General features: G+C 47.9%; 1 protein-coding gene across 1 annotated transcript in view; it reads left to right on the forward strand.

Annotated features, from left to right (window-relative positions):
* USP13 (ubiquitin specific peptidase 13 (isopeptidase T-3)) overlaps positions 1–12294 on the forward strand; it is a 122426-nt gene extending 110132 nt beyond the window's left edge. Inside the window, exons 16-20 of the mRNA XM_015423344.1 lie at positions 2554–2697; positions 4558–4724; positions 7380–7539; positions 8100–8184; positions 11261–12294. Coding sequence (XP_015278830.1) covers positions 2554–2697; positions 4558–4724; positions 7380–7539; positions 8100–8184; positions 11261–11354 — 650 coding nt within the window. The 3' untranslated portion in view covers positions 11355–12294. The remainder of the gene's footprint in view (positions 1–2553; positions 2698–4557; positions 4725–7379; positions 7540–8099; positions 8185–11260) is intronic.
* The last annotated feature ends 1112 nt before the right edge of the window (positions 12295–13406 follow it).

Below are 13406 nucleotides of genomic sequence, written 5' to 3' on the forward strand. Positions count from 1 at the left end.
TCTTTCCCTGCATGTGAAAATCTAGTACTTTAAGGAGGCTTCAAATGAATGGTCTCTTAGATAAAAGTGCCTGAGTTGGACCTTCAGACCAACTGAAATGTGAAATTATTGATCTGACAAAAATGTGCAGCTTGTAGGCCTCTCTTCCAGAGGTTTGGATGTAGGGGATGCATGGCTGGTTTTTAAAAAGGAATCCCAAGATGACGGAAGAAGTTACAGCCAGCTGGGCCAAAGTCTGTTCAGGGTGAATTGGTGGAAGCTGTTGCTAAAGATAGACTTATCAAGCTCACTGAGGAACAAGCCTTATAGAGGAAGGATCAGTATGGCTTCTGCAAAGGAGGTCCTTCCTGACCCACATTTTGGAGTTCTTGGAGAGGGAATAACACACGTGGGAAAGGATGGCCTAGTCGACATATACTTTTTTGCTGTCAAGTCCATCCGACCTATGCCAACCTAGCAGTTCGAAAGCAAGAAATTGCAAGTAGATAAATAGGTACCACTTTGGTGGGAAGGTAACAGCGTTCCGGGCGCCTTGGTGTTTAGTCATGCCGGCCACATGACCACGAAAACGTCTTCGGACAGCGCTGGCTCTTCGGCTTTGAAACGGAGATGAGCACCGCAACCCTAGAGTCGGATTCGACTGGCTTTCGAGCAAGGGAACCTTTACCTTTACCATCCGACTTATGGCAACCCTGCAGAGTTTTCTAAGTAAGAGATGAACAGAGGTGGTTTGCCATTGCCTGTCTCTGTGTAGCAACCCTGGACTTCCTTGGGGGTCTCCTGTCCAAGTACTAACCACGGATGACCCTGCTGAGCTTCCGACGTGCAACAAGATGAGGCTAGCCTGGGCCATCCAGCTCAGGGTATTATATACTTAGACTTCCCAAAAAACTTTTAATGGCGTCTCTTGCCAAAGATCCCTGATTAAATTTAGTGGGAGAAGACAGATCTTCTTGGGAAAAGAGGATAGATCCTCTTGTGAGTTAGAAACTGACTGAACAACAGGAAGCAAAGAGTAGAAATAAATGGGCAGTTCTAGCGATGGACACAGAAGTAGGCTGTGGGGATCTGCACAGGTTGATACTTGGCCCTGTGCTATTAAGCTTGTCCATAAATGATCTGGAATTGGGGGGGGGGAGCAGCAAAGTGACTAAGCTTGCAGGTGGCACCTAATCGTTTAGGATGGTGAGAGCCAGTGCAAGAACTTCCTCCAGTTTTTTTTTACAGACGGAGAAGAGAAAACTAGATACACAGCTGTTGTTTTGGACAAAATCTGTGTATTCAGTGCCTAGTTAGGCTTGGAAGAGGGTGATCCCACCCCACCCCCGTATATCAGGACTGAAAACTTGAATTAAAGGAAAAAGAAATGTAGACGGTCTCAGGATATGCCACTTGATGTCTCATTCAGTGCTTATCCAGGACCCAGGTAATAAGTAACCAATGCTCCCTCTACGCTGTGGAGTCTTGTGAGCAAAAAATTCTACTTTGTGAGCTACCAGCATTAAAGTTGTGAGCGAGCGATTTGGCCGCTGCATCAATTAGTTTGCTCTGGAGCCCATCCTTCCTGAGTGAAGACAAAAATCTGTGAGCCGGCGGCTAAAAACCGGTGAGCTAGCTCACATTTACTCTGCTTAGAGGGGACACTACATCTGCAAGCCTGTCTGAGCTTGAATAGCTAAGTGAGGTGCCGTCTGCTCACCCTTCCACTTCATCCTGATTGGTCCATTTGTCGCTGCGGGCAAGCCATGTTGTGTGAGTGATGCTTAAATCTTTGTGTATTTTGGAATTACCGAGAAGTCTGCACAGCCGCTGTCCCCCTCCCGTTGGAATGAACGTTACCTTGCATGGCGAGTGGCAGAGGGGCTCGACAGATGTTCGTGGTCGTTCATACTAGCGATTGACCAGCAACGGTGCTTGTACTTCCAAGAGCTGTGGAATGCCATTTCTCTGACAGATCTGTCCCAAGAGCTTTGTTGCTCTTCGGAGCAAAACCAGATCTCTGCAAATGCAAGATCGTTGTTGGAATTTACATGGACGTTGACTCGTGTTGAATCGATAACACTGTTCTTAAGAGGGAACAGTCCATCGTTATCGTGTGCCGCTCCAGACTTTGGTCCTGGCAAACTGTGCTCTGAGTAGATTAACCGAATGAGAATGTATTTTCTAAATGTGCGAAATGTGTGAGGTTGGGTATCTAATACCAGGTTCGGTATCTAATGAAATAAAGGGAAGAGCAATTGCTATCAGAAGAGGGGGAAAGGATGTTGAGGTAACAGGGAAGGGTCCAGGGCTGTCAGGAGCACACATCTGTCCAGCTTGATTCTGATAAGCAGGAATATTCAAGAACTGCTGCGGACAACCTTAAAGTTTTTACTACAGTCATGAGGACTAGAAACGTCATTTTAGCAATCAAGAACCATTGGTTTGTTCCACATTTTAGACTCTATGTAAATTCCGCAGCTTTGGGCCATATTTGACATCCATAGTCCTGTCTATTGATGAATGGAGGATTGGCTTGTGGTCTAGATGCCTGAAACATCTTCTCTTTCTTAGCTCCAGACATTGACGAATCTTCGGTCATGCAGCTAGCAGAAATGGGTTTTCCGCTTGAAGCGTGTCGGAAGGCCGTCTACTACACCGGCAACATGGGCGCTGAGGTGGCTTTCAACTGGATCATTGCCCACATGGAAGAACCAGGTCTGTCATCTCAGTGGAGGTGTGCACATATCTAACAAACATGTTTCTTTTAGTGGTTAAGTGCGCGGACTGTAATCTGGGAGAACCAGGTTTGATTCCCCACTTCTCCACTTGCAGCTGCTGGATGACCTTGGTTCAGTCATAAGTTCTTTCAGAGCTGTTCTCTCAGGAGCAGTTCTCAAACTAGCTCTCTCAGCCCCGCCTACCTCACAGGGTGTCTCTTGTGGGGAGGGGAAGGGAAAGGAGATTGTAAGCCGCTCTGAGACACCTTTGGTGTAGTGGTTAAGTGCGTGGACTCTAATCTGGGAGAACTGGGTTTGATTCCCCACTCCTCCACATGCAGCTGCTGGTGTGTCCTTGGGTCAGTCACAAGTTCTCTCAGAGCTGCTCTCTCAAGGGCAGTTCTCAATAGAGCTCTCTCATCCCCACCTACCTCACAGGGTGTCTGTTGTGGGGAGGGGAAGGGAAAGGAAAGGAGATTGTAAGCGGCTCTGAGACTCCTTTGGGTAGTGAAGGGCGGGGTATAAATCCAATCTCTTCTTCTCCTCTTCCATGCTTCTGTTTCCCTGGAGACAAACCCCAGTTTCCTTAACAGTCCTCTCCTGGATTGGCTTATTGTTACAGAATCACAGAGCAGGAATTGATGTAGACCTCTGTTGTAGACCTCTTCCATTTTTTTCCTCATAACAATAACCCTGTGAGGTAGGTTAGGCTGAGAGGGTGTGACTGGCCCAAGGTGACCCAGCGAGCCAGCGTGGTAGAGTGGGGATTCGAACCTGGTTCTCCCAGATGCTACTCTGACACTCTACATGACGGTTAGTCCATGGATATTTTTACCAGCTCAGATGCTCACATATATCTATGTTAGTGATTTGATGGCCTGGAAGATGGAAAGAGAATGAGGCCTCCCCTCCAGTTTATGAACTTTCCCCTGCCCCGTTTCTCTACATTTATACCCCGCAGGTTCCAACAGGTTCCAAAGATCTGCAAGAGGAACTCTGCTCATGGAATGGATGTCTCCTGCCTCCCCCTTCTCATTGCCCTCTGTGCTCACCGAAAGATGGCTTGCAAAGGGTTGACGTGACCACACCATGGGGTGTGACGTAGGAGAGCCAGTATGGTGTAGGGGTTAACAGTGCGGACTGGGTTTGATTCCCCAGTCCGCCACATGAAGCCAGCTGGGTGACCTTGGGTCAGTCACAAGTACTTTCAGAGCTTTTCTCTCAAGGGCAGTTCCTGAGAGAGCTCTCTCAGCCCCACTTACCTGACAGGGTGTCTGTTGCGGGGAGGGGAAGGGATCGTAAGCCGCTCTGAGACTCCTTTGAGTAGTGAAGGGCGGGGTATAAATCCAGTCTCCTGCTCCAAGAAGGGGAACTGGCAAAAATCTCCCTAATACCTTTTCATCCCACTTTTCCGCCATTGAGCTCAGGGTGGTGTTCATGCTCATCCCCCTCCCCCGCTGCTTTATCCTAACAATAACCCTGTGAGGTGGCTTAAGCTGAGAGAAGGTTAGAGGCCCAAGGAAGATTTCATGGCTGAACAAGAATTTGAACTCCAAGTCTCCCGGATCCCTATTCCAATACTCTTAACTACTAGTGGTCATCTTTCATGGACAGGCAGGTCCTTCTGCTCGTGGGATGTGGGCTTCAGCCCTAAACCTTGCTGGTCAGTGGACTGACCAGCTGCCTTGCAACTTCTGCCTCTTCCGTCCCTATCCGCACGACCCCAATAGGTCACGCTTATTTACGTGAGATGGTCATTTTTCTCCTGCATTATTCATGGATAAAGATGTTTTGTAAGGTAGCACCCTGGCTGGTCACTTTGCATGGATCTGAATATTTGCCTTTGCCTCTCTTCTAGATTTTGCAGAGCCATTAGCCATTCCCGGCTACGGAGCAGCTGCTTATCCGGGGTTAGGGGATCCGGGGGCTCTTGGGCTGAATAACCAGCCTCCAGAAGAGATGGTGGCCATCATTGTCTCCATGGGTTTCCAGCGGAATGTTGCTATCCAGGCATTACGGGCAATGGTGAGCGGTCCAGCAATTACTTTGCATTTGTTTAGAGCTGGGATCCAGGCATTCTTAACCCGTTCATCAAATGCAATTTTCAAAGGCCGGTACAATAAATGCATGCCATTCTTCAAAGCAGTGCCAAACTCTCTTATAGTCCTAGAATCATAGAGTTGGAAGGGCCATCTAGTCCAAACCCCTGCTCAGTGCAGGATCAGCCTAGAGCATCCCTGACCAGTGTTTGTCCAGCCGCTGCTTCAAGACTGCCAGTGAGGGGGAGCTCACCACCTCCCTAGGAAGCTGAGTCCGCTGCTGAACTACTCTTACTGTAAAAAATTCTTCCTAATATCCAGCCGGTATCTTCCCACCCATGCTCCCTCTAGGCTGCGGAGTCTTGTGAGCAAAAATCCCACTTTGTGAGCTACTGGCATTAAAGTTGTGGGTGAGCGATTTGGCCACTGCATAAATTAGTTTCTTCTGGAGCCATCCTTCCTGAGCTAAGACAAAAATGTGTGAGCCGGCGGCTAAAAAACTGTGAGCTATCTCACACTAACTCACCTAAACCCATTCTTGCGAGTCCTTTCCTCTGCTGCCAACAGGAACAGCTCCCTGCCCTCCTCTGAGTGACAGCCCTTCAAAGACTTAAAGAGAGCATTCGTGTCCCCCCTCAGCCTCCTCTTCTCCAGACTAAACATTCCCAAGTCCCTCAGCCTTTGCTCATAGGGCTTGGTCTCCAGGTCCCCTGATCATCGTTGTTGTCTTCTGCACCAACTTCATTCTGTCCACATCCTTTTTGAACTGAGGCCTCCAGAACTGCACACAGCACTCCAGGTGCTGCCTGATCAATTTGGTGAACAGCGGGACTATGACATCTTGCGATTTGGATGTTACGCCTCTGTTGATACACCCTAAGATCGCATTAACCTTTTTTGCCGCTGCATCACACTGACTGCTCATAATTTAGCTTATGGTCCACCTGTACCCCAAGTTCTTGTTCACACACACACACTGCTACCCAGAAGTCTATCTCCCATCCAGTATGCGCGCTTCTCATTTTTGTTACCCAGATGTGGAACTCTGCAGTCGGCAGGAGATCTGGCCAAGAAAGCCCTTGGGTACTTTTGCTGTGGGGAGTTGTTTGCTGCCATCTCCTGTTGTAGGTGTAGATGAGAAGAAATAGTTGGATTGCATGCAGATTATTTGACACCAAGGACTCTCGGACAGTCAGGAGGGCAGGGCTCACTGTAGGTGGTCAAGACAGTTCAAGCCCTTGACCCCCCCTCCCCCGAAAGAATTTCTTCCCTAACCTGTAAAAGTAACATTATTTTATTCACTTAGTTTATAGCTTGCCTTTCTCATTGAGATTCAGGACAGATGACGGAATACAGGAAACAGTTCGAAAAGACAGCACGAGATATCCAGTGACAATGCAGTAGGAGTTGGAGTACAGAAATTAGGAAACCACGCAAACCAAAAGCTGCCTTAAGGCACAATATGACATAAACAGTGCTGAGAGTGGATTACAAAGGTTCAGGGCAGTGCAGTAAAAACAGGATTATAGATACAGCAAAATATTGTAATATGCTACAGTCTTATTACCCTGTAAAAGTGCCCTCTTAGACAGTTCTGTTATAATGTTGTTCAGATCCCTTTATAAGAGTGCCCTCCTGAACATTTCTGTTTTGTACATTCATGCCATAGAAGTATTTTACTTATTCCAAACCAAAAAAAATTCCATGGAGGTTTTTTGTTTTTTTTTTGCATTTGGCAATACCTTTTAAATTAGGAAGATTCTCAAGGGGGGAAAAAACTGATGTATTTCTGATTCCCCCCCCCCATTTCCCCCCTCCTTTGTTCTTCTTGGGAGGGCGGGGAAGAGACAAAATTACCTGCTAATATTCTACTCCTGTAATGGCACATTCAAGTTCAGAAACAAAATATTTTATTTAACTTGGAGGGGGGGGGAGGTCATGTGGGATCAGGGACAGGATGTATGAGGTGAATCAATAATAAAAACTGAGGTATCTTTGTAATCTCACTAAATCCAGCTAATATTGTTGCCAACAAGTGTTATTGCTTTTGAAACTTTGAGGAGAGAGGCTTTCTTTTCAGTTTCTGCTTTAACTCTCAAGCACAGGTTTCTCAGTTTCACTGACACTTCACGTTTAGAAGGCAAGAACGTACATCCAAATTCCCAAAATCTTCCTATATATACAGACCAGAGATCACTCCACTTTTTAGAGCTGTTTCCCTTTCCACTGGGCAAGGATTACTTCTCTTGACTAGAAGCTCTGTCCTTTTTCAGCTTGAAAGGGGATTCGCTATGATCCTCTCACTCCTCTCTGCCTCCTTCCGATACCTCAGTGCTAAACTGTCTCTTCTCCACCTGTCAGTTTTCAAATGTCAGTTCTTAACTGATGCTCCCCACAGAAGTTTTGGTAGCGTGACCAGGAAAGCCCTTTCTTAGGTTGCCATCTATGTAGCTTCATATGGCAAGGAACCTGAAGCAGGGCCTCAGGAGGTGAGAGAACAGGAACATGGCATGTTTTTTTGAAGAACCTGGCAGCAGTTCTTTGTGCCCAAGTGTGTGTTCTGCTTAATGACAGATGCATACAAGCCACAATGAAGAATGCTGACGGTCATCTTACTATTTGTTTTTTACTACACTGACAGAATAATAATTTGGAGCATGCAATAGACTGGATCTTCAGTCACCCAGATCCCGAAGGGAACGAAACCACTTCTGAGGCTATGGACATGGAGAACCACGTGAATGCCAACATCCTTGCAGAATCCGCTCCGGAGGGGCCCAGGATCAAAGATGGGTCTGGACGTGAGTTTCTTTTGGGATACTCGGTTTCTGATTTTCTTCTAGTTTTTTGTCATTTTAAAAATGGTATTTACTAGGTTTTGGATGAACAACACATTATGGAGTGGCTCAAACCGCTACCCCACCACTCTGCTGAGCCAAGCTGGAAGCCTTTCGCCAGCTTGTGGGACTTGCCTGCCTATGGAAGACTCATTTGAGTCAGATGGTTTCAGAGGGTAGCTGTGTTGGGCCTGCAGTAGAATAACTAGATTCAAGCCCAGTAGCACCTGGAGACCAGCAAAATATTTGGGGTTTTCAAGAGCCAAAGCTCCCATCCTGACCTGAATAACCCAGGTAAGGCCGATCTCATCAAATCTTGGAAGCTAAGCAGTGTCAACTCTGGCAAGTAATTGGATGGATTTGTAGAGAAGGTCTTGGATCCCACTGGAAATTGACACTGATGAAAGAGATTTCCAACAATGGTACAGGACTTCCACACCTCCCCACCCCAGTCCCCCACTGCAAGTTTTAGTAAGGGCCGCCATTCCATCCTTGCTTACCATACTTCATATTTCCTTGCACAGGATATGAGCTCTTCGGGTTCGTCAGTCACATGGGAACATCAACAATGAGTGGCCACTATGTTTGCCATCTCAAAAAGGAGGGAAGGTGAGTGTGTGGGGGATTTGTGACCTATCGATGGTATGTAGTGTGCCAGGGTTGGCCAGAGTTCCGAAGCTTGGGTCTCCAAAGGGCTGAACACCCACTTGGAAAGAAGTCCTGTTGAAATGAATGGGACTGTTTTATGAGCCAGATGCACTTATAATGGTCAAGATCCACTCCCCCAAAACCTCGGCCGCGTTTCTCCTCATTTCTTCACTGAACGACTAGTATTCAGAGATCCCGGTTTCCTCCCCATCACGGTCTCCTATTCCCATCACGTGTTGCCCTTCTGGCAAGTGTGCACTGCAGCACTGTTGGCCGCTGTGTCGGTTGTTTCTCACAAATAGTTGCTGAAGATTTCAGCAGGTGGAATTGAGACGTTCAGCTAACTTAATGGCAAAACTGTAGCACTTTCAGCACTGTCGGTAGCCGGTCTTGTGTCTCTGTGCCTTTGCTCTTGGCAAAAAAACAGTGCCTCGCTGTGGGTAAATTCCAGCCAGTTTCCCCCCCATCTCAGTCTCTCCTAATCATGGCTCTTGTCCGTGCAGGCCTCACAATCACCAGCATAGCCTTTTCTGGTTGTCAAAGGGAACCCCCTCCACCTCTTTTTCACCAGTAGAAAAGCTGGTTGGCTCTGCCCCTGTGTGAGGAAAGACGGACCCGGCCCTTCCTCAGGCGCTGCCTTAAGAGTTGCCCTCACTGTGCCAGCAAGCTGCCAAAGGGTTTTTTTTTCCAGAACAACACATTATGGAGTGGCTCAAACCACTATCCGACCACTCCGCTGAGCAAAGCTGGAAGCCTTTCTCCAGCTTGTGGAACTTGTCTGCCTATGGAAGACTCATGTGAGTCAGATAGTTTCAGAGGGTAGCTGTGTTGGGCCTGCAGTAGAATAACTAGATTCAATCCCAGTAGCACCTGGAGACCAATGTTCCCTCTAAGCTGTGGAGTCCTGTGAGCAAAAATTCTACTTTGTGAGTTACTGGCATCAAAGTTGTGAGCAAGTGATTTGGCTACTGCATAAATTAGTTCGCTCTGGAGCCATCCTTCCTGGGCTAAGACAAAAATGTCTGAGCCAGAGGCTAAAAAGCTGTGAGCTAGCTCACACTGACTCAGCTTAGAGGGAACATTGCTGTAGACCAGCAAAATTTTGGGGGTTTTCAAGAGTCAAAGCTCCCCTCCTGACCTGAATAACCCAGGTAAGGCCGATCTCATCAGATCTTGGAAGCGAAGCAGTGTCAACTCTGGCAAGTACTTGGATGGATTTGTAGATAAGGTCTTGGATCCCACTGAAAATTGACACTGATGAAAGCGATTTCCATCAATGGTACAGGACTTCCACACCTCCCCACCCCCACTGCAAGTTTTAGTAAGGGCCGCCATTCCATCCTTGCTGACCATACTTGATATTTCCTTGCACAGGCTATGAGCTCTTCGGGTTCGTCAGTCACATGGGAACATCAACAATGAGTGGCCACTATGTTTGCCATCTCAAAAAGGAGGGAAGGTGAGTGTGTGGGGGATTTGTGACCTATCGATGGTATGTAGTGTGCCAGGGTTGGCCAGAGTTCCGAAGCTTGGGTCTCCAAAGGGCTGAACACCCACTTGGAAAGAAGTCCTGTTGAAATGAATGGGACTGTCGTCTAAGTTATGGTTGTTTTTATGAGCCAGATACCACTTCTGATGGTCAGGATCCACTCCCCCAAAACCTCGGCCGCGTTTCTCCTCATTTCTTCACTGAACGACTAGTATTCAGAGATCCTGGTTTCCTCCCCATCACTGTCTCTGTGACGGATTCCAAAAAGGGAACACCTGGAGCAGGGCGTTGTGCAGACATAGGGCGGTGTGGCGAGATGGAATGTTCAGGAGGTTGATGGACAGAAAACGGACAGGAGGGGGAGAACGGGACGGAGAGTGAGGGAGGAGGTGAAGAGCGGGTGGAGGTTAACAGCCATAGGGAACTGCCACATTTTGGGAAGAATCCCAGAGGGCGGTTTAATTGTTGGAACATATGGAACATATGGTATCTGATTAAGGCTGTGCTGGAGGGAAATGCGAGGTGTCGCAGTAAAGCCGCTTTATTCTGTTAAACAACGGAGTCCGGTCACTAATTTCCGCCGGTTTTAAAAGCCTTGGAGTGAACCAGGAGAGTTTTATAAGGAAGAACGGAGCCAGTGGGTAAGTGGTCCCCGCTACTACCCGAAGCTAGCAGTGTCCCTCGTAAGGGAAACCCAGAGAGTGGTGTCCTCAAGGTGGTGGCCTGTAAGAGCCCGTCACAGTCTCCTTTTCCCATCACGTGTTGCCCTTCTGGCAAGTGTGCACTTGCAGCACTGTTGGCCGCTGTGTCGGTTGTTTCTCCCAAATAGTTGCTGAAGATTTCAGCAGGTGGAATTGAGACATTCAGCTAACTTAATGGCAAAACTGTAGCACTTTCAGCACTGTCGGTAGCCGGTCTTGTGTCTCTGTGCCTTTGCTCTTGGCAAAAAAACAGTGCCTCACTGTGCCAGCCAGTTTTCCCCCCATCTCAGTCTCTCCTAATTCTCATCCTTCCTATGGCCCCCATTCCCACATGGCTCTTGTCCGTGCCGGCCTCACAATCACCAGCATAGCCTTTTCTGGTGGTCAAAGGGAACCCCCTCCGCCTCTTTTTCTCCAGCAGAAAAGCCGGTTGGCTCTGCCCCTGTGTGAGGAAAGACGGACACGGCCCTTCCTCAGACGCTGCCTTAAGAGTTGCCCTCACTGGTCCCTAAGACGCTTACCTGGGGGTTGCCACCGAAATGCAGGTGATAAGTTCTCAGTTGTTTCAAGGACAAAGAGGGCTGAGCTCCCCCCCCCCGGGGGGTACACGGCTTGCTACACACACTTTGGAGAGGGGCTGACCAGTTCCCAGCAAGTGTCATTGAGGAAGGAGGAGGAGAAGGACCAGGAGCGGGGAACATTAAAAGTCTCAACTTTTAAGGGAAAATCTTGAGAGGGAAAAGGGAACTGACCAGCGGGTGGCCTCGGTCCATTTCGAATTTGCCTGGGATTAGGCCGCCAATTTATGTTCCGGAACCTCACGCTGTCTGCCTCTCTCTCTTTTCAGATGGGCGATCTACAATGACCTGAAAGTCTGTGCCTCCGAGCGACCACCCAAAGAGCTGGGCTATATCTACTTCTATCGCAGGATACCACGTTAGGCCTCAGGCGTGTCTCTGGGCCTTAGGAAGCCATAGCCTTTTTATTCTGCCAAATATATATAGACACACATATATATATTTCAAAGAAGCAAAGCCTTTGGACTGCCAAAAAAAGGAAAACATTTGGGGTACTATTTATAGGTTAAATCAGGATCAGTTGTTTGATGCCTTCTTAAATATTAGCTGGGGGGGGGAACCTTAGGTCATGGTGCATTGTAGGATTTTTAAATTTGTATACATTTTTTTTCCTGTGGAGACTACAAGACTGTTCTGATCACTAGTGGAGTTTGCAGCAAAGCATCCGGAGAACGGGAGGCTGTTCCTGGACTCTGAAACATCCACCTGACCTTTGGCCTGCCAAGACCTGATTGAATCACGTAGGCCGTGGTGCTTTCCCAGCTAGAACCAAAGCTGTCTTTTCCAAATTTAGCAGGGGATCTGTTGGCTGGCACAAAACCCAGCGAAACCATGAGCTCTGCCGTGTATGTCCATGGTTTAAAGAACAGAATAGGTCCCTTGGTGTGCCTCAGAAATCTCATGGCCCAGATTCGTTTGCCCGAAACAATCCTTCAGATTAAGGTTAACTAGCGATGCTACGAAAATTCAGTATCACCACATAGAATGTTTGGATATTTGTTTTTAAAAAAAGAATGGCGCTTTGGTTGATGATTGAAAACACACCTGCAGCTTCTCTGCCCTAAGAACTGCAAACTGCTGATGGCAGAAAAGCTCCTTTATTGTGAAAGTGATGATCCATTCACTTCAGTAGAGGCACATTTGTACCTGGATCTGCTGTGGTTGAGGACAAACTCACATGTGTGTGTGTGTGTGGATGCATGCGCATGCATCAGGCCTCCATGTCGGGTTCTGGATGGGCAAATTTGATTTTAGTTGTTTTTTTCCTCCTCGGGCATGACTGCAAGTTAACACTACGAAAATGCCCCCCAATATTCACAATGGGCCTTGTTTGTGTTGTGCCTTCTGTCCCTGCCGCAGCAGCCAGTGTTTGTGGTTGTACGTGATGGGGCAGTTCTGTGCTCAGACTGTGCCTGTGATATGGATCACTTGCTGGGGGGGATCCACTTCGGTGCCCTCCCCACAATAATTGTCACACGCTCCAGACTGCAGTCATGGCTCCCTCCACGTCAGTGCTACAGAAACATACCAATCTCACATTTCTCAAGAAGAATTTTGAGAAGGGGGCAGCGGGCACCTCAATTTGTATCATCCCCGGCAGTGACACTCTTAAGCAAAATGGACATTTTGGCCGTGACGCATGCTGCCCTCGCTCTCTAGCTGATATTCTTCTTTGACGTTTCTTCCAGGGCCAGAGGAAATAACACAAGACAATTGCTGATGGAATGATTTTTATTTTTCAAACAATGGTATCGATTTATCCAGAGGTCACAAAGGAACTAATTATCCTGTGTTTTGGGGTACGCTTTCTAGAAGGCTCCCCTCTGCGCATCCCCTTCCCCCCCCCGTGAACTGCCTCACTCAACTTTTGTAAGGATTTTAATTTTGTTTTTGACTACACATTTGGATTCACACTCCTGAGATGATTAGGGCTACTGATTTGCCCTGGGAATTGGCAGGCGGCTCTATGAAAAAGGGCAGATGTATCTATATATTTTTAAAAGTCCGGCATGCTCTTTGCAGCCGTTCAGGAGCAGCTGTGCCATGTGTGTCTGCCATAGTGATTTGAAGCCACTGTCTTGGTTCCCTGTCCCGTCTCAGCCCAGAGTAGCTAATGCGCCTTCCCACCTTGGTATCTATAAAGGCAGTTCAGCAATCTGCATCCTGGGGGGGAGGGGATAGCTAGTTTTTCCAAGATGGGAGGGGGTGAGTACAGGGTCAGAGGTGAGAGCAGTGTGAAATTGGTGGTGGCAGCTGTCACCTCCTCCATCTGAAGCCTCCAGCTTCACTTGGCTGATCATAGAGCTGGCCTTCTGTAGACACATGAGCCCGCCCCTGGGAGGACTCTTATGCAGAGATTCCAGTTGTGGCTCTTTGTGTTTTTAGCCAGTGGGGGGGGGGGGTAATGTGGGGGGA

This window comes from Gekko japonicus, unplaced genomic scaffold (genome assembly GCF_001447785.1).
Source record: "Gekko japonicus isolate JY-2015 unplaced genomic scaffold, Gekko_japonicus_V1.1 scaffold1556, whole genome shotgun sequence".
NCBI classification, from domain to species: domain Eukaryota; kingdom Metazoa; phylum Chordata; class Lepidosauria; order Squamata; family Gekkonidae; genus Gekko; species Gekko japonicus.